The following is a 19,789-nucleotide window of genomic DNA, read 5'->3' on the forward strand; positions in this document are numbered from 1 at the left end:
AAACAGAGGGAGTATAATATATTTTTGAAATTTGTAAAAAAAAATCGAATTTTAGAACTACCTTCATAAACGTGTAATTACATTTCTTCAATGTAATTTGTATGTATATTTATAAAGGTCTTCATAAATGTCTATGACATCTTTTTGAATGCATATACAGTGAAACCTCTATAAATTAATAATGTTGGAACTATACCAAAACTATAAATTTTTATTAATTTATAGAAATTATTAATTTATCGATATACTAATTGAACCAAAAACTCAATTTGGGACTATAATATTATATTAATTTATAGAGATTTTTAGTATATATTAATTTATCGAGTATTAATTTAAAAAGTTTATACTGTATAATCAAAAATATACTAAAAGCCCTTAATCCTCAAAGGAGGAGAGTGTCCACGTGAGCATAGAAAATCCACCAATCATAGAAATTCAGTTCTCCACGTCACTATTGATTTCTATCGACTGAAAATCCAGTCATTAATTTCTTCTACCTCCGTTAATCTCTCTTCGTCTCCTTCTCTGCCATCAATATTCTCTTTACCATATTGATCTCTTCCTCTCCCTACAAATTCGTTTTCAATAAATTAATTGCACAAAGCAATTATTCAACATTCTTACCCTTTCACTTTACTTTTTGATTCAGTCGACTTAAAAGCAGATTTACTTATTGAAACAAAAAAAAGGGAAAATTGCCAAAACGGAACAAAAATTTAGCATGGTTGTCCCTATAGTATAAAACTATCATTTAGTTGTCCTTTTAGTATAATTTCTTTCATAATCCCAAAACTAACCCTTGATTAATCTAATTAAACACATTAAATTAATAGAATTTTAAAAAATAATAATTAAAACGTTTAAAAAGGGAAAATAAAAATAAAAACTATTATTTTTTTTTAATAAAAATAAATTTTGTAAAACTTAATAAAAAAAAATACAATTTTTAAAAAATAAAAAACGTTAAATCAACCTAATAAAAAACAGTTAACAAATTTTATTTTTTATAAAAAGTTTAAAATGTTTGTAAACTTTTTAATTTTATCAAAATTTTTAATGAAAAAAAATTAAATGTATTTTTATAAAGTTTGTTTAAACTTTTTATTAAAAACTTTTTGTAAAGTTTTATTTTATTTTTATAAAATTTACAAATTTATATAGTTTGTTTAAAGTTTTTATTAAACACATTAAACTAAAAGATTTAAGAAAAAATTAAAAACGTTTTAAAAAGGGAAAATAAAATAAAACTTTTAAAATTTTATTTAATAAAAATAAACTTTGTAAAAATAAAAATAATTTACAAATTTTTTTAATAAAAACGTTAAATAAACTTATTAAAAACATTTTACACAGTTTTATTTTTATAAAAAGTTTAAAACTTTTTAAATAAAATTGTAATTAAATAAAAAATTAAAATTTATAAAATAAAAATAAAACTTTACAAAAAAATTAATAAAAACTTTAAACTAACTTTATAAAAAGAAACATTTTACAAAGTTTTATTTTTATAAAAAGTTTAAAACGTTTGTAACCATTTTAATTTTATCAAACTTTTTAATAAAAATATAAAATTTAAAAATGTTTTTAAGAAAAATAAAATTTGTAAACTTTATAAGTAAAAATAAAATTTTACAAAAAAATGCACCTAATTTCAAAACACCACATGTTGTATAGATATGTATCATAATGAACAAGAGTTTGTGAAAAAAAACAAAAGAAAAACTATGGAAAAACCATAGATTAATGAATAAGACAAGGGAAAATCATTTTTTAGAAAAAATTGACAAGCAAAATCAAAAATAACACGTTTTAGGAAGTTAGAATATTTTTAGAAGATTTTTAGAATATTTCCATAACTGAAATTTTCATTAATTTTCGCAAAAATCAGGTAATCTTATCCGTAGAAGGCGCATTCTAAAAGTTTAGAACATTGACAAAAATCCAGAACACGCATTCTACTTTTAGTAGACGGAAGAGTACATTTTAGAAAACACATTCCGCGAAATTTAGAATACTTAATAAAAGTAGAAGATGCTTCCGGACGAAAAGTAGATAGCTTTAGGATTAGTAGAATGCACATTCCACTTTTTTAGAAAATTAGTAAATAGTAGAATGTACGTTCTAAAAATAGTAGATGAACATGTTTATTTTAGAAAACGCTTTCTACTATACCATTTTCCGTAGAAGGCACATTCTACCTTTAGTAGAACGTATTTTCAAATTCTTATTTATCAACTTTTTGAAAACAAAAAAAATATCAGCATGTGTATATTGGTGTTTTATTAATTGTTTGTATTTTTAATATTTTTTTTGATTCACAAAAGTATTTATTTCATTAGTTTTCAGAAATACAAAGGGTAAAAAAGAGAAAAATTGGACAAAAAATGATTTATACCAAAGGGACAACACCCTTGTTTTTTTGTTCTTTATTAGCAATTTTCCCAAAAAAAAACTGCAAATTCAAAGATTCAACTATCAAAGACCAAGCAAAAGCTAAGGAAAACTCATATTACTTCACCGTCACCGTTGACCACCGTATAATCAATCTATACACAACCAAGCACGTCCTCTCTGCCGTGAAGAAGACATTCAAACTAAAACCAGATTCGGCCAAGGGTTATAGCCGGTGCTGATCTTTAGTCTTCAATAAGTGTGAAATGCTTCCAATGAGTATAGTAGGAGCTTGACATCGAAATACTAGGCAGCTTTGAGGATGCTTCTGAGATAATATTCTCGCAATACTTTTCTCTTTCTTTTTTTTCTTCTTTTCTTACTGTTCCCTGAAGAAGTAATGCCTCTTCTGGACAACTCGATTTTGTCATGGGATCACGCTGATGCAATTTTCTCATTGTAGAATGATGGGAACCACACGAAAGAGACTATCCAGATTGAAGCTTTAGTCAGGACAAAGAATACTTTGATGCTGATGGGAACTTTGTTGAATATGTTAGAAACAAGGAAGTCAAGGTTCAAAGTACTCATCTCCCATTCTAAAACTTATACCTAATGTGCTTTTCTGGGTTGTCTTACACTGTTTATTTTGTTTTGTTTTTAGGATGAATGTCCTGACAGTATAGACATAAATCCAATGCTGCAAATGATACTGAGAAACAATGAAGATAGTGGGACTGTAAAGCCAACGGATTAACTTTCTCAAGAAGATATTTGAGTCATAAAGATGCGTATTTCTAAACTCTTCGAACCTGTATAAAAGGCGAGCCATTTAGGGTCGTAACAAGTATTTTTTTTAGGACATAAAACACTGAATAGTTGGAAATATTAGTTTCAGATTAGCATTGTTGATTATGCATACATCACACACTTAAGCTAACTCTGGTTCATTATTACACGTCCTTCTATCTCTAAGGGAAAGGGAACTGGAGTAGGATAAGATGACATCTGAAAAAAAGCTTATCATTAATTTTGCTAAATCCAGAATGGTGATTTCTGTTTAGTCTCATTTTAATTTTGATATATCAAAAGCTTCGCTAAAATGAAAATGGTGCCCTGTTAACATTAGTTTTTCTTTTTCAAGATATTTATAAGGAGGATCAAGAAGTTCTCGAGCGTGAAGCTGGTTACCTATTAATGCTTTATAAATCTCATGAGGTTTCTCTACTCACAAAACTAGGAAACAATGATTTTTTCTTTAACTTTTTCTTCTCTACTGTGGTCTTCATAGTTGAATATGCAGAGACGGCGATGACGAAATACTACTGGAGCGGAAGCCTTGCAATCTGATTATGTATTTGACAAAACTTCAGGGCACGTTTTTATATTCCTTTATCTCTAGCTTTATCGCACTGGACTACAATAAACAAGGTCAACTTTTTTTCACTTGGAGTTTATAATGGCTGATTACCACCGCCTGGTCTCTTCTATCTGAACTTTATTGTTCAAAAGGAAACTCTTCGACAGAGCCTTACATTTCCTCCTACACTATATGTTGCTTGCACACTCTTCTGCGACAAACTTATACAAGAAACAATCCCAGGTTCTTCTCTCTATCTTCCATATGCCCTACTGTGTTTAGCTAAGACAGTATCTCCATTTAATTACACAAAAAAATCAACAGGGATCGGTAGGCATTAGCATATACATATACGGTGCTTTGCTTTGAATTATGTCCCCCTAACTAACTCCAGAAGATAAGCAGGCAACAGCTAGATTCAATGACGTCTTCATTGGATGATAAGCCTAATGAATCAAATGTTGAAGCATCTACTATATTTTATCACTCAGTTTATTTTTTTGGTTTTTTGTAAGGGATTTGCAGGTTTAGCGAGCATCCTGAGCCGATAAAGACCATAGTTGGTCTAGATTACCTGCTTTTACAGAGGATGAGTCAGACCAAGATAAATTACATGACACTTTACGTCAAGGATAGTCTTCTCTCTAAAACAAAATCTCCATGGTTTCAACATATACATGGTTGTGGAACCAACCCGCAAGTTATATGATACTGTGGAAGTCTGGAAGATTAAAGCTAAAGATGTGGCTCACTGATTGCTTCATATTGCCGTCAGTGTTTGGAAACACATCTTCAGGAATGAGATTCGTAAGATATTACATGCATGATCAATTAAAAGAGAAAGAGAGATAGAGACTAATGTTTGGTGATTTTGCTTATTTCAGTATGCAAATACACCATGGAGTTAGTACTGTTGTATACCAAAAAACACTACGGCATATTAAGTATCTGAAGATACGACCAGAACTAACTATCTGAGCCAGTGCCGGTCCGAACTAATGCGGCGCCTAAAGCGTACCGAAAAACAATGCCCTTAATTATAACTAAAGTTTTGATATTTTAAAATATTAAAAATATTAAATTATATTATTTCAAATAAATAAACACAAAATATTATTCTGAAAAGAATGTTCTAGCTTTTTTTTAGAAAATATTTTTCGAATTTCAAATAATTAAGTGTTTTAGTTATGTGGTATATCATTATCCTAGATAATTCTTTATAAATTCTACAAGAATATTATAAAACTAGAATTGACGAAAAGAATTTTTTTGTGTTTAAAAAATACGATTTTCATTAGTATTTTTTACAAATCCAAAAGTTATTATCTATATAGTAGGAAAAAAAGTTATTATCTATACATATAATAGAAAAAAACATAAGAAAAACATATCTATATAACAAATATGGGGCATAGAGAAATAGAAAAGATAGTTTTTTGTCAATTTTTCTCAAAAAAAAACTAGAAAAAAATAAAAAGATATGGAAGGGGCTAATAAATGGTGTTACCAAAACTTCTATGAAAGAGAATCATATATTTAATTAGAAAAAGAAAAGTGTTATAAAAAAAAGAAGAAAACAGGATGTTACCTTTGAGGTTCGAACCTAGTTCCATAAGAACATGAAATTAGGAACAGAAACCACCAGACTAGAACAGACTTTTGCAAAACCTGGCGCCCCTACAAGTAATATATTTTTTGGCGCCCAAAGCCCATGCTTTGCGGGCTTTACCCCAGGGCCGGGCCTGATCTGAGCTCACTCAGGTAACTTCTACAGTAGAAAGTAGCGTAAGTTATGTAGTGTGAGACTCTGAGATTACTTATTCCAAAGAAGGAAATGATCAAACGTAAAAGGGTGTTTTCAGTGGTCAGATTGACTGATATGAGATATCTGGAGGGTATAACATTTTATGGATTATATTACGTGGTTCACCATCGATCGCATTTTTTAGCTCTCTGATCATTGAATTCTATCTATGATTATATGTTCGAAATAATCTCTGAGCTCCAGTGGACATGTGTCTAGCGTCTGATATTCAACATTTATATCACAAAACTTAAATGTTGTCTGAATCAACTTTTATGTCATTGTGATTAATTGATAGTTTCCACTAACATATTATGCCCTTCAATTACTACAAATTCCATACGATGGAAACGAATCCTTCAAACTGGCTTAGAACGGTTAACAAAAAAAAGCCAGATGCAAAATCATAACACTATGTTTGCACATTACAAACAGTATAGCTAGCGATATTTGAACCTTTTAAATTAACATGCAACTGTTTTTTTCATGTATTAACCTGTTACATGTGATCTGAGTAGTTTACATGTCCAACACAGCTTTTGTGAGTGGTAACGGTTGCAGGCGTTTTACAACAATCACAAAAACATGAAACGATATAAATCATTTCAAACCGTTCCAAATTCTTTTTAAACTAAAATTTGATTTCCACTAGGGTTTACGATTGAAGTGCATGTATATAAATAAACGTAAAATATTTTAAAATTTGAATTAGAACTCAGTATGCATTATAGATAAAAATATAAATACATTTAATATTTTAATTTATATTCACTAACAATATCATGATTTATAATATAAAAATTGTAAAACCAAGAATATTCACCATAATTTTTAAACAGTAATATATATACATTTATAAACTTATATACATGTAAACCAAACAAAATATTTTTAAACAGTTCTAAAATAAATTTTCAATTTTTTAAAATTGTAACTGTAACTTTCATCTAAACTAAAACAAATAAATAAATATTATTATTAATATATTATTTAATAATAATTATATTTATCATAATAGTTTGTTTTGATATTTTATAATGTTATAATGTGTTAGTATTGAGTCACCAACTTTAACCATTGTAACAGTTGTACAAATTACTTAATAATAATAATAATAGAAATCACAACCAAATCTACTTAGCATAAATATATGGATTATTAATAGAACTAACCAAACTAAAGTTCAAATAGAAAATATTTAGGATTTTATAAAATAGTCATTAATTTATTTTTTAATAATGTAAATACAAAACTTATATATGAAACATTAGTAACTACTTCATTTTCGTTATATATAAAAAATTTCAAATACTAAATTTGAAACAAAAATTGTGTACTAAAGTCTATATATATATAAAAGTCTATATATATATAAAGAAAATGATTAAAAGTCTATATATATATATATAAAGAGAAAATTTTCAGTTACATTTAAAAATGAAAAACCCTTGCTCAAATAAATATTCTAATTACCGATAATATGTAAATTAAGTCTACAAAATCTGTAAATATGTTCTATATTGCATATATTCTTTCATCAACTAAGACAACAAAAATACAAAATCTAATCTACGAAAAGGCAACGAGTAACCCAATATATGGTTAGCCAAAACAATTAAACTTTTGTTTGCAGATTATAAAATTTTAAGTTTTGAGGATGTTAATCTATTTGATTACTTCAAAGTAATAAAAAAATTTCTAAATGTTACAAAAATAGATTGTGATATTCATTAACAATCGATCGTTTGACAAAGTACATAGTAAGTGATTGGTTGGGTTGTAGCTATAAAAAATAAGACTATACAATTTTATTTGTAAGATTTTATGATATAACTGTAGTTAATGAAGTTGTAAGAATTAAATGATAAGATAATAAAAAAAATAGAAAGATATTCCTAGAACAATAATTTTTTTTCTCTATAACTTACAAAATAATGCTTTTGAAACCAAGGTTGATACATCCATTTTTTTCAATTTTATTTTAAAAAGTTAGATTAAGCATGGTTGGTAATTCTATTATATAAACTAATTCTAACTGTTTATGTATTCTAAACTCAATCTTGGCATTTCAGCAAACTAATAAAACCGTTTCTATTACAGTTTAAAAATGGGATAAAGTAAAACTATATGCAACATTTACATGCATGTCACCTTTTTTATATTGTATCTTAGACCTTTATATATATGCTCGGAATAATTCTACAATATTTGACAATAATACAACAAAGTTCGTTGTAGAAATTAAAGACCAACTATCCGCGCGTAGCGCGGAAGACGACCTAGTATTTATAAAATTTAGATATTTCAATTCAGAAATGGCTTCCTAGAAAGAAAATGTTATTATATTAAAGAATATCTTACTAAATATATATATGTAATAAAATTCAGTAAGATATTGATAATTATATATTCACGAAGGTTTTCGTAAATATAAATATAAATTATATTTTTAAAACACATTATAAAAAGTCATAATCTTATAACTTTATGAAGATATTATCCATATTTATCAATATCTTCATAAGTCTTAAGAAGATATTATATAATATCTTCCTACATATGCATACTAAAAAATTGAGAAAGATATCATACATATTTAGGAAGATGTTCCTAAACTTTTTTAGAAAAATTGTTTCCTAAAAAGGTTGAATTTTTTTTTTGAAAAAGTTCATTAACATATAAGTTTTATTAAATTATTTATTAATATATTTGTAGAAAAACAGACTTGTCATTTATCTTTTAATGAAACTTTTTTGATCACGTTGATCCTTTTTTGCTAATTTTTGAAAAAACATGTTTAAAACTATTTGAGGCAATTTCTCTATTTTATATACCGGAGGAGTGCCTTAAAAAAATATGTTGGAAGAGTCAGTTTAATCAAAATACTTTTTGATTCAGATATACATTTCTAGTCTCAACTAATTTAAAATCGAATAATTTGAGTTTAGGCATTTTTATATATAACATAAAAATACATATATAATTATGTAAATGAGCTTGTTAGTTTCTGAATATTTATTTTAGATACTGATTTAGATTTTCAGGTGTTTTTCTAGATTATTTGGATTATTAAAATTTTAGTTACTCGTTCAGATTTGAATGCATTTTATGCTATCCTACTAAATACCTTTATATATATTTAAGTACCTCTGATCAGATACGCATTCAGGTTTTTCAATCTCATACAGTTTTTAATTTTTTACCGAAGATGTTCCTAAAAGTTTGTAGAAAAATTGTTTCCTAGAAGAAGTTAAAAAAGTTTTGAAAAATCATTAACATATAAGTTTTATTCAATTATTTATTTAATTATTTATTAATATATTTGTAGAAAAACACAATTGTCATTTATCTTTTTAATGAAACTTATTTTGATCACTTTGATCATTCTTTGCTAGTTTGGAAACAAAAACATGTTTCGAAACTTCTTGAGACTAGTTCTCTATTTTATATACTGGAGGAGTGCTGTAAAAAATTAGATGTTGGAAGATTCAGTTAAATTAACATAATTTGGATTTAGATATACATTTCTAGTCTCAACTAATTTAATAATCGATAATTTGAGTTTGGGAATTTTTATATATAACATAAAAATATATATATAGAATTATGTAAAGGAGCTAGTTAGTTTCTGAATATTTATTTTATATATTGATTTAGTTTTTCGGGTGTTTTTCTAGATTATTTATTAAATTTTTAGTTAACTGTTCGGGTTTGAATGCATTTTATACTACCCTACTAGATACCTTCATATATTTAAGTACTTCTTACATATATACATTCAGGTATGATTTTGATATTTTTTCTTTTCAGAATTTCAGATATAATTTTTATTTTTGGAAATATTTTTGACATGTTAAATATTTATAGTTTGTAATAAAATTTTGGATATATTTTGATTGTATATATATCTGATATTATTTTTTCTTATTGTTTTTGAGTTATTCAAATATATATTTGCATGCATATCTTCTTATGAATACCTATTATTTTATGTTTTATTAACTCAAAAATTATCATGGTAAATTATCATTTATGTTCTCAGGAAGTTTAAATCAAACATCAAATTATTTATATATAAAAAAATCATCAAAATATATGTGTTTATTATTGTGTTAAAATTTTTAAAACACTCACATATTAGAAATAGTATTAAAAATATCTTTATACAAATGTTTTACTTGATTAATATTGAATTATAAATTATTTTATATCTAATTTTTTAATTTTTATAATATAAAACTACTAATTTTAGAGAACAACACAATATATAAAAAGAAATATCTTATATTCAAAAATATGTTTTTATTTTTGAAACTTTTATCATATTAATTAATAATACATTATCTAATAAAAATATAAATATACTATTATTAATGTAAAATTCGTTTTCAATTATATATATATATATATATATATATATTATCATTTTCGAAATGATTTTTCGCAACGGAAATCTTACTTTAGAAATTAGAATGGCTAATGTTGTCGATATCTTCAATAAATAATTATATAAAATTTAAAGGATAACTAACAACATTATTCTATTAACAATATATATCCATTTGAAAAAACATTATACATCCCTTATACATATCAATATGTATACAACGATGCCAATAGATAAACATAACTTAGCTTTTTATCATATAAACATAATTTGGTTTTTCTTAACAATTTGAAATATAAACACATCTATAAATAAAACATTATTTTTATCATCAACATGTATGTAAATGTCTTTATTATTTTTCTTTATAAGTTATTATTATGCTTTTCTGTAGAATTATGTTTACTTAATGTTTTTTGTATGAATATTATAAGAATTATTTGTTGTAGTATGTGTACTCTTTAATAACAAATATCATATTAATAGTTTTATATTTATTTATCAGATTATATAATTAATTTTAAAAATAATTCAATAAAAAGTACCCAATTTTTTTAAACTATTTAAAACAAATAAGATCATTTCAATACATATAGTGTTGTTATGCAAAAATCATATTTTTAATAAATAATTGCTTCACCTTAATTGTTATTTAAACAAGTAAAAGTTCTGTTTTGGTTTACATGGGAATATCATTTTTCTTCTGCATGTCAATGGAGTTTTGAATTATTAAAAATTAAGAAATAAAACGATGCATTCTATGTATATATATTGATGTAAAAGTTGTCATGACTTGATGTGCAATTTAAATCTTTTAAAAAATAAATAATAATTTATCATAATTTTCTTTTCATAATATATGTTTTTCAAAGTTGTGAACTCAATAGTTCGTATAATTTATTTTAAAATAAATATTAGTTTAGAATAAAATTGGAATTAACCTTGTAACATCTTACATTAGCCCATTTAACAGAGTTATCTTTCATCAGCCAACTGAGCTAAGCCCAGTTTGTTTTTTTGGTCAAGAACTAAGCCCAGTTATTAGACATTATTACAGAACTAGGCTAGGCCCCTGTTAACAGACTTTCATCTCCCACCAGCTAACAGCAGAACTAGGATCAGTGAAAGAAAGCAAAAATGGCGATGGCGATGACGATGAAGATGATCAGGGAAGAAGACTGGATGGTTTGCTGCGGAAGCTCCGACTTCGCGAAGCTGATGGTGAAAGCTTCTCCCTTTAGCTCACTAGAAGCATCCATCGAATCCGCAAGAGACATCTGGTTCAACCAAGTCAACGTCGCGGCTTGGCTCGAAGCCTTCGCTGCTCATCCTCAGATCGGGAAGTCTCCTTCGCCTTCCAGCAACTCCGATTTCGCTCGCAGGAGCGTGACGGAGCAGTCCACGGCCTTTGCCACGACCTCTGCTTCTGCCTTAGAGGTGATTGGATCGGATCGGATCGGATCGGATCGGATCAGAGCTCCACATCTTTTACAAGTTTACTTCTTCTTCTGATGATGATGAATTGTCTTCTCTTTTCTTAGGAGCTTGCAGAGTGGAATGTACTGTACAGACAAAAGTTTGGCTTTATCTTTATTATTTGCGCTTCCGGCAGGACTCACACCGAGATGCTCGCCGAGTTAAAGGTTTTTTTTCTTCTTGTTAGAATAAACAATTAAGGATGTTTAGATATTTAGATTCATGGAGTTGTTGTGGTTGTTTTGAGAGTAGCTGTTTACATTCTGTGTGAAGAAGATCTAACAAATAGCTGAGACCAACTTTGAAAGATGATTCATTAATCTGCTAAGAGATGTCGAACCACAATGTACCTATCATATAAGCACTGAAGACTTGGTCAAGAGAAAATGTTTTAGTGTATAAAATACAATGATCATCAATATCTCTTTTGACTAATGTAACTTTACGGTCACCTTTATTGCAACTTTTTGAATCTTTGGTCTCGTCTTGTGTACTGTCTTCTACAAAGTTACATGTTGTCCAAAATTATTTACAGGGAAGGTATGCAAACAGACCAATAGTGGAGCTCGAGATTGCTGCTAAGGAGCAGATGAAAATAACTGAGCTCCGCATGGCAAAGCTCTTCTCCGAGAAGGCCAAAGGTGTTTCACAAACTGAGTCCACTAAACCTCAAGGTATTTTTTATTTATTTACCAAATCCTTTACTTGTCAATGTTTATTTTGTGTGGGGCTTGAACTAGTAGGAGTCAAGATTGATATCAAAGTATGTATTTTATTTTTCTATTTTATTGATGGCTTTAGAAGATCGTCTGAGAATCATAGGAGGGCATTTGAATGTTGCAGAAGCTCCCAAGAGAAGTAGGCCACCCATCACCACTCATGTCTTAGACGTCTCACGTGGTGCTCCAGCTGTAGGTGTTGAAGTCCACTTGGAGGTGTGGAATGGTACTACGAGTCCTTCCTTTGGTTATGAAGGCCGTGGGGACTGGTCCACGGTGGGAACTTCAGCTACTGATAAAGATGGGCGTAGCGGGCAACTGATGGATTTGGTCGAGGCTTTGAAGCCAGGGACGTATAGGATAAGCTTCAACACTGGAAAGTATTGCCCAGGAGGCTTCTTCCCTTATGTTTCCATTGCGTTTGAGGTCACTGAATCTCAGAAATGGGAGCATTTCCACGTCCCGCTGTTACTTTCACCCTTTTCTTTCACCACATACCGTGGGAGCTAGAGCTAGAGCTGCTGCTGCAAAGTCTTCAAGACATTTGGTGGTACTGTTATCTATCAAAATTGCTATAAAATAAAAATCTGTATGTGTATTTATTCTCTCCTTTCACTTCACCATCTCGTTTCTGAAACACGTCTGCAAAGAACTCAAACTGCCCCTGTGCCAGTATGATAGGCTTGAGTTGATCTGTTTCCATTACTCAATACACAAGAGAGCCATCAACGTACTAATCTATACATAAGTATCCAACCAGCTAAGGAGAGACCTCGTTTTATGCCCACAACATACGTGGCCTCAGTAGGCAAAACATTGACTGAAGATAGGTCTTGGCTCTTGACTACCTATATGCCCCTCTTCCTCAGTCTCTGAGTTTCTTAAACATTCCTCGGCTATTCTCATTGGTTGGTTAATGGAAGAAAACAACTTGTAGAACTGATTCCACATACAGGAAACCTCAAATAGCACGAGTATTTACATAGTTAAATTAAACTGATCATTAATGAATTAAAGGATGCATAATTGTTGAGCTGACAATTGAACAACACAAGAGAACAACACAGTTTCCCTGATAAATCAAGTTGAATCCTCGAACAATGTAATTTCCTCAACAACCTTGGCCATATTTCCTGTTACTTGTACCCAACTTTCTACTACTTTCTTGATCTTTCCATCTAAAATCTCCACCAATGTAAAAGCTCTTACTGTGCCGCCACTCGCAGACTCCGCCGGTGTTTCATTTGTCTCTTTAACCCTCGGGACTATTGCACCATTCAGATAAACAATCTTGTTGTCACTATCTTTCACAAGCATTTTCCGGTTTCCTTTCCCACCGTCAAGCTCCTTGTGCATGTGACCAAACACAACTAAAGGAACAGACAACTCCGTCGTCTCCTTCAACTGGCGTAACGCCTGCTCTAGATCTGTCACCAAACACAACCATAATCAGCACAGACTCCGGAATTGGAAAAGATGTCAGCTTACTTTACCTGGATCACCATGGTCACCGCCTTCGACAGACCAGTCTTTTCCACATATATCCTCTGCCTGAGAACCAAGACCTGCAACACAGAAAACCCCACTAGTTAGTTAACCTTCTTATGTTGAACCTCACTTGCCAAAGACTAGACCACTCAGAAAGCTTCAAAGGTTGTTGATGCACCTGTTGGCCCGTTATGCGCAAGAATTATAACCCCATGATCTTTCGGTGTTCCAAGTGCAGCTCGACAAATACTCCCAGCACTGGCATTCATGTTACGAACTCCATACCTAGAAAGAGATAAAAAAAAAAAAAGATAAGACTTGTACCTTCACACAGTTATCACCACCACAAATACAAAATGTTCTAAGAGAAACTGCAGTTTCTTTCTATACAAACTAGTATCAATTGTTTCTTCACCAGTACCGAGACCTGTATATGACAAAGATTTGCAATATATTTTGGACAAATAAACATGAAGATGCATTTCCGCAATTTAAAAGCTAACCTCTGGGCAAGCAGTTTTTTCTGAAACAGTTTATCTCCCCCATGTGAAAAGGGGCGACCACCAACAACAGTGAGCTTAAGTGAGGGGAAGTCCATGCGTTGATATCCTACGTGCTCATCACCAAGGCTGTTGGTTGGTTGCAATGCAAAGTGGGAAACAAGAGACTAGTAAGAGGGTATCATAGGTACGATTTAGAGTTAAAAAAAAAAAGAAACTCACATATCAAGTTGCATAAGAACATCGTTATCTTTATCTTTCCTGAAAAGAGGAAACCATAATTAATAAACAAAAGCACAAGACCGACGGTTCAAGAAGAAGGTAAACCAGAGAGAGAGAAAAGGTTTACGAGTCCTGGGCGGTGCTCCAAGCATCATGATTGCCCAATATAACAGCTTTAGGGAAAGGAAGAGCAGCAACGCTCCGCACAAGTGGCGCATTCACCCTCTCACCAAAATCACCTGTGAAGAGCACCAATTGCGGCTGCAAAATCAGGGTTGAGAAGCCACAAGGGGATTGTGTGAGGTGGGAAAATATAAAAGGAGAGGCTTTTATGAAGAAGAAGAAGGAATTGAATCAAATAACCTGTAGTAGCTGAAGAGCCTTTCGATCTTCATCTTGATCCCAGAAGCCATGCTTCAACAGCAGCAGAAGAAGAAGATAAGTAAATACATCCACACTATAAGAAAAAAGGAGAGAGATTAAGAGGGGAAATCACAGTACGATGTCTCCCACGATGGCGATTCGAACAAGAGAAGAGGATGCCATTGGAGACCAGAATCAGAACTTGTCTCTTGCTCGTTTCTTGTGCAAGGAAAAAGACGGATCAATTGCTCTTAAGCCGTAGAATTTTTTTTCTTATATACTCCACCAACTAAAATATTCTTTATTTAATTTAATTCAAAATTAATTTAAAAAAAAACTCTACCATTATATATCAAGTTGTATACTTGGATAATTAAATTTTAAAATAAAAATTAAATTTTGAAATGAAAATTTAATATTCAAGTTTTTATATTTGGAGGCAAACAAAAAAACTTTGTGAGTAAAACTGAAATTCCATTAATTCACTAAAAATAGAAGATTAAATAAGAGTACATAATTCTTTTTGAGGATTTAGATAAAGGTGATCTAAAAATTAGACTGAGATTGAAAAATTTAAAATTTGCATTAAAATCTAGAGTTATTCAATTTTGTAATTCATCAATTCCTTAAAATTCATGTGTTATTAAATTAAATATTTGTAAATCTACTCTACAAATCTTTAAATTTCTTGTATTATTCGATTTAATAATTATCTAATTTTATTAAATATACATGTTATTTATTTTTGGTGAATTCTGTGGTAACTATATTCGAGAAGAATAATGGAAATTTCACAAAAATGTAAAGAACAGATTATATGCTTTAAAACTGAGATTTGAAAGAGTATTATTTGCAGTACAGCAGTAATTTATCCTTTTTTGATAAACCTGCAGTAATCTATCTTGCAGCAATAAAATAAACTTGTCAAATTATTTTCTTTCCAATTTTTTTCAAAATGAATCGCAATAATGTTATTCGTATTTGAATAGAGTGGTTCCTTACATAATGATATAGTTGAATATGTTAGTCAAGTCTTTTTAGCAGACTTTCTTCTCAACTAATTTTATTTATATGGATGATAAAAGACATGATCTCATTTGTTTTGCTTTTGTTATACCACGTTACGTTTCAATCGTTTTGTTACCCGTCTTAGTTGTACTCAAGAGTACAAGTCATATAGTGACAGGCACGTGAGCTGTTCAATGATAGAAAAAAAAAACATAATGCTACAAAAGTTACAAGGAATTGGATTTGTAATTTTTTGGACATTTCAGTATATAGCCCCCACCCAAAAAAAAAGAAGAGAAACAGAGAACCCCTTCCAACTTGTTTACCAAAAAGAATGCTTCTACTTACTATTACTGCATCAATCAGTTATATCAAGTCTTCTCCTTCAAGTCTTCTTTTCCCCCTTCCTTTCCATCTTCTACTGTGACAGCTTGAAGACGCTCTGATAACTGTTCCACAGAAGAGGAGGTCTCTTCTCCCCCGTCTTCTTTCCTCCCGCCATCCTCTCCCACCTTTTGCCTCTCTCTCTCATCATAGTAGCTAAAATCATCCAGGATAGATGTGTGTGCCTCGTATTCTTTGAATATTCTCAGCATCTCAATCCCCTGACGCAGCTTCACCTGTTACAGTTCATCACTCTATTAGTTAACTTCCACCACAAACTTTAAAGCAACACATACAAGGTTACGACATAAATACCCACCTCCTGAGAGTCTCGGCTGTGCGTTACCGGCTTGTTGTCATTGTTTTGTAAAAGAATATGAGAAAACCGGTTATTCGGTACATCTTTCAAAATATGCCATTTCACTGGGAACTGCCCACTCCACCGGTCTTGCTGCCAGTAACCAGCGTCCCTTTCAAAATCTACAGGTCCGACCATTTCCGACACTCCACAGAATTGTCCACTTGCATTTACCTGTAACATTCAGACACTGGTTAAGCTCAATGTATCCTTGTAGCAACAAAGAGTTGCCTTATCATTAGGATTGCTGTAAAACGAAAGATATCAATTACACTGTCACATCGAGAGAATGAGCCATACCGAAAAGAACAGAAAGATTGGGCATTTTCCACCCATCTTCTCAGCATCTCTATAAGCAGTATCAAGTTTTTTGTTGCCATGCGGCGTGCTGGCCCAGACATTATACTTGATGCTTCTGTGGACATTGTCTTCACTAAATGACTTGACGATAAAGAATTTGGCATTCTTATAATCCGTCACAAATTCTGGATTGTTGTACAGACTGGGATTTGGTCCAGCTGTACTTGAATCATTTGCTGGACTACCAGATGAAGAGGAAAGTCTGGAGCTGTTCTTCGTCTCTACCCTGCTGGATGCTCTTGGGCCTCGATTGCCATACAGATCATTGGTGCTGGGTACAGAACTGTACTCTCGCCGTTTACCTATGTCAGGGGCTGATCTGACTGAATTATCAGCTCCATAATATGAAGCAACAGAATTTGGAGTCTGGTACGATCCTACATGATAATATCCTCCCAAAGACGAACTTGAAGCAACCCCACTCCCATGCATCGGTAGCTGATAGAAGGTGCATAAAGAAAAGTTAGTAGCCCATAGAACTGTGAACTAAATTAAGGAGACTTTCATTCTTCGAAACCATTACATGGAAAGAAAGAAAGAAACTGAAGATTCAACACCAAAACAGAACATGACCACTGAATTATATATGGAAAAAAAAGAACTCATTGGTTCATCTAGATTGTGTTTTGTGTGTATCTAGAATCTTTAGAGACACGAACTCACAAAAACGCGCTAGTGAAACTAATAACCAGCGGCAAAACACATTAACTAACCAACTCAAACAAAAGATTTGCACATCAGCCCATTAAAAAAATTAATAAAAAGAGGCAAAAAAAGAAAAGAGGTTTAACCTGAGAAGCATTATGGTCGTAAGGCCCAAGTATACCCATCGTCTGAGGATAGGATGAAGCTAAAGCGTTACCCCCTTGATTACCAGATAAACTGCCACCGCCACCATACCCCGCAAAAGGAACCATATAAGCAGATGCCGGGTCATAACGGGAATTGTCAGCACCACCAAGTTCCGGCTGAGCGAAATGCATAGGTGAATGAGCGCCAAAATGTGGGTAATACGCTGGGGAGAAGGGGACTTGCCCTTCCAACATCATGGACGGTGGGTAAGGGTTGTAAGTAAAACCAGGTTGGTACATGAAAGAAGAGTTTCCATCGTAGACAACCTGAGAGAAACAACAACAACAAAAAAAAAGAACAATGTTAGCAAGAGCAAGATAGTATATAACATCTAATAGGGATAAGTGGGGATGCTAACCTGTGGCACATGCATGCCTTCAGGGGTAGTAGCAGCGTACTGTGGATATCCATCCCAGCTATTGAAGCCTTGTGCATAACCTAAGAGAGAAAAAAACAACAACAATGCAAGTGAACACACTCAACAGAGTCTGTTTAATACCAAAAAGGGGGGAAGGAAGATTATTTACCGGAATGTGCTGCCACATCCCAATCGTAAGGATGATAGAGATTGGTAGGGTTTTGAAGGACGTTGTAATAAGGGTAGGGATCTGAAGAAGACGAAGAAGAAGTAACAATCCTTTCATCTACGGGAGGAACCTGCTGGTGGTCGACGACATTATCGGCCATGACGGATCTTTCCCCTGCGAAGAGTCAACAAACATCGTTAGCGAGAGGGAAACGAACATTTTGGAGAAATCAACGGCTCTGCTCTATAAAATGCTTTCCTAGGGTTTGGAATTGGGGATTTTGTTCATTGGGATATACGAATTAGAGAAGAGGAAATGAAGAGGGGGGAGAGAAGAGTGTACCAGGGACGATTCGGTTGGGCTGATGAGTTCTGGAAGACGCGGGATCCATGGGAAAAGGCAACAAGGAAGGAAGAGAGATCTGAGAGAGCGAGCGAGATCGAAAGGTTTCTGAGAATTTTAAAAGACTTTTTTTTTGGCACTGATGTAGGGCCCCCGTGTTTAATACTAAAAATTATGGATTCGGTTCAGTTTCCGATTTGGTTTGACTTCGGTTCGATTATCCGGTTTTAACTTAACCACCTGGAGATAATTCACTTTGTTTTAGGTTCAGTTCGGTTTATATTGAGTTTGGATTGGTTTTAGTTTGATTTTTTTTTTCTTAACATAAGATTGGTTTTAGTTTGATATATGTGTAATTTGGTAAGAAAATCAATCTATAAATCATAAAACAAAACACTGACTTAAAAGTCTCGTCTCCTTAGTCCAATAGTTTAATTAAGTGTTTATTATTTGCTTAGATGGGGGTGTTGTTGGTGTTGTGAATAATGATTTTAAATCTAGGTGGATTAAATTCAGTTGAATAAGTTCTAACATGTTAAATCTTTTCTCTATGGTAAAACACACGTGTTGCACTAATGATATTGAACAAACAAATGGATTTTTATTATCAAATAAAATACATATGCTGCAATGTTTATTGGTCTTTGAAAATTATAACTTCTAATTATTTGCAGTAAGCTTTTATGATAAATTAATTTATTTTGTTTCAAAATTTATCATTTTTATTATCTATAAAAGAGATTAGTTTTATTAATTTCGGATATAAAATAAATAATTATAAATTCTATTGATATAAATAAAAAAATAAAATATATTTAACACTATGTTATTATAATTATTTAAATTAATTACATTATTATTATTATTATTATTATATAGTTACGAAATTATAAAAATATAAACATAATTAAAATAGTAAAGTAGGATGTTAAATTTTATTAAACAAATTATACTAAAGATTAAAAATAAAGTGGATGTTGAATAATGATATAAAAGAAAACAAATATGTTGTGGAGTGTTAAAAGGAGAGAAAGAATGTGTTGAATTTACAAATGGTCTCATGGAAAAAGGGTTAAATAAATGTAAATCATCTATATAATTTCTACTAAGTGGTTTACTCGTCCATGCGAACAATTTTATTATAATTACTTATCAATACATGCGTTATTAATTAAAATATTAAAATGATAAATTATTATTTATGTTTTTATTTGAAAATCTTATGTATTATAATTTTAAAAAATT

General features: G+C 30.9%; 3 protein-coding genes and 1 long non-coding RNA gene across 13 annotated transcripts; 2 read left to right on the forward strand and 2 right to left on the reverse strand.

Annotated features, from left to right (window-relative positions):
- The first annotated feature begins 2,481 nt into the window (after positions 1–2,481).
- LOC108840829 (uncharacterized) lies at positions 2,482–4,724 on the forward strand. 8 transcript variants are annotated; one of them, XR_008942902.1, is made up of 4 exons: positions 2,482–2,970; positions 3,059–3,443; positions 3,539–3,612; positions 3,698–4,724. It is a non-coding gene; the product is annotated as an uncharacterized LOC108840829 (long non-coding RNA). The 8 variants fall into 8 exon arrangements; XR_008942897.1 differs by having other exon boundaries at positions 3,059–4,561; positions 4,639–4,724; XR_001947992.2 differs by having other exon boundaries at positions 3,059–3,997; positions 4,270–4,724.
- Positions 4,725–11,018: 6,294 nt separating this feature from the next.
- Positions 11,019–12,850, forward strand: LOC108843203 (uric acid degradation bifunctional protein TTL). 3 transcript variants are annotated; one of them, XM_018616330.2, is made up of 4 exons: positions 11,019–11,382; positions 11,487–11,588; positions 11,957–12,095; positions 12,223–12,850. In XM_018616330.2, exons 1-4 carry the CDS (start codon positions 11,083–11,085, stop codon positions 12,648–12,650), a joined length of 969 nt encoding a protein of 322 aa, XP_018471832.1. In that variant the 5' UTR covers positions 11,019–11,082; the 3' UTR covers positions 12,651–12,850. The 3 variants fall into 3 exon arrangements, with proteins under 3 accessions (XP_018471832.1, XP_018471834.1, XP_018471835.1); XM_018616332.2 differs by having other exon boundaries at positions 12,226–12,850; XM_018616333.1 differs by having other exon boundaries at positions 11,020–11,382; positions 12,265–12,850.
- A 273-nt stretch (positions 12,851–13,123) lies between these two features.
- LOC108843204 (uncharacterized) lies at positions 13,124–14,977 on the reverse strand. The gene is made up of 8 exons (XM_018616334.2): positions 14,852–14,977; positions 14,714–14,764; positions 14,478–14,611; positions 14,351–14,389; positions 14,132–14,257; positions 13,807–13,913; positions 13,634–13,705; positions 13,124–13,567 (listed from the first exon to the last, which is right to left on the reverse strand). Exons 1-8 carry the CDS (start codon positions 14,894–14,896, stop codon positions 13,221–13,223), a joined length of 921 nt encoding a protein of 306 aa, XP_018471836.2. The 5' UTR covers positions 14,897–14,977; the 3' UTR covers positions 13,124–13,220.
- Positions 14,978–15,916: 939 nt separating this feature from the next.
- On the reverse strand, positions 15,917–18,671 carry LOC108821998 (YTH domain-containing protein ECT2). Its single transcript, XM_018595015.2, has 7 exons — positions 18,545–18,671; positions 18,203–18,376; positions 18,034–18,113; positions 17,615–17,941; positions 16,764–17,261; positions 16,425–16,637; positions 15,917–16,341 (listed from the first exon to the last, which is right to left on the reverse strand). Exons 1-7 carry the CDS (start codon positions 18,591–18,593, stop codon positions 16,093–16,095), a joined length of 1,590 nt encoding a protein of 529 aa, XP_018450517.2. The 5' UTR covers positions 18,594–18,671; the 3' UTR covers positions 15,917–16,092.
- Between the last annotated feature and the right edge of the window lie 1,118 nt (positions 18,672–19,789).

This window comes from Raphanus sativus, chromosome 2 (assembly GCF_000801105.2).
Source record: "Raphanus sativus cultivar WK10039 chromosome 2, ASM80110v3, whole genome shotgun sequence".
In the NCBI taxonomy this organism is placed as follows: domain Eukaryota; kingdom Viridiplantae; phylum Streptophyta; class Magnoliopsida; order Brassicales; family Brassicaceae; genus Raphanus; species Raphanus sativus.

Coding starts and splice junctions, on each gene's coding strand:
- LOC108843203 (XM_018616330.2), top strand. CDS start 11,083: ATGGCGATGGCGATGACGATGAAGATGATCAGGGAAGAAGACTGGATG. Junction 11,383..11,486: donor CCTCTGCTTCTGCCTTAGAG/GTGATTGGATCG, acceptor CTCTTTTCTTAG/GAGCTTGCAGAGTGGAATGT. Junction 12,096..12,222: donor TGAGTCCACTAAACCTCAAG/GTATTTTTTATT, acceptor TGATGGCTTTAG/AAGATCGTCTGAGAATCATA.
- LOC108821998 (XM_018595015.2), bottom strand. CDS start 18,593: ATGGATCCCGCGTCTTCCAGAACTCATCAGCCCAACCGAATCGTCCCT. Junction 17,262..17,614: donor ACGACCATAATGCTTCTCAG/GTTAAACCTCTT, acceptor ACCTTCTATCAG/CTACCGATGCATGGGAGTGG. Junction 16,638..16,763: donor CAATCTTTCTGTTCTTTTCG/GTATGGCTCATT, acceptor TGAATGTTACAG/GTAAATGCAAGTGGACAATT.
- LOC108843204 (XM_018616334.2), bottom strand. CDS start 14,896: ATGGCATCCTCTTCTCTTGTTCGAATCGCCATCGTGGGAGACATC. Junction 14,390..14,477: donor TGGAGCACCGCCCAGGACTC/GTAAACCTTTTC, acceptor TCCTCTTTTCAG/GAAAGATAAAGATAACGATG. Junction 13,706..13,806: donor TGCGCATAACGGGCCAACAG/GTGCATCAACAA, acceptor TCTGTGTTGCAG/GTCTTGGTTCTCAGGCAGAG.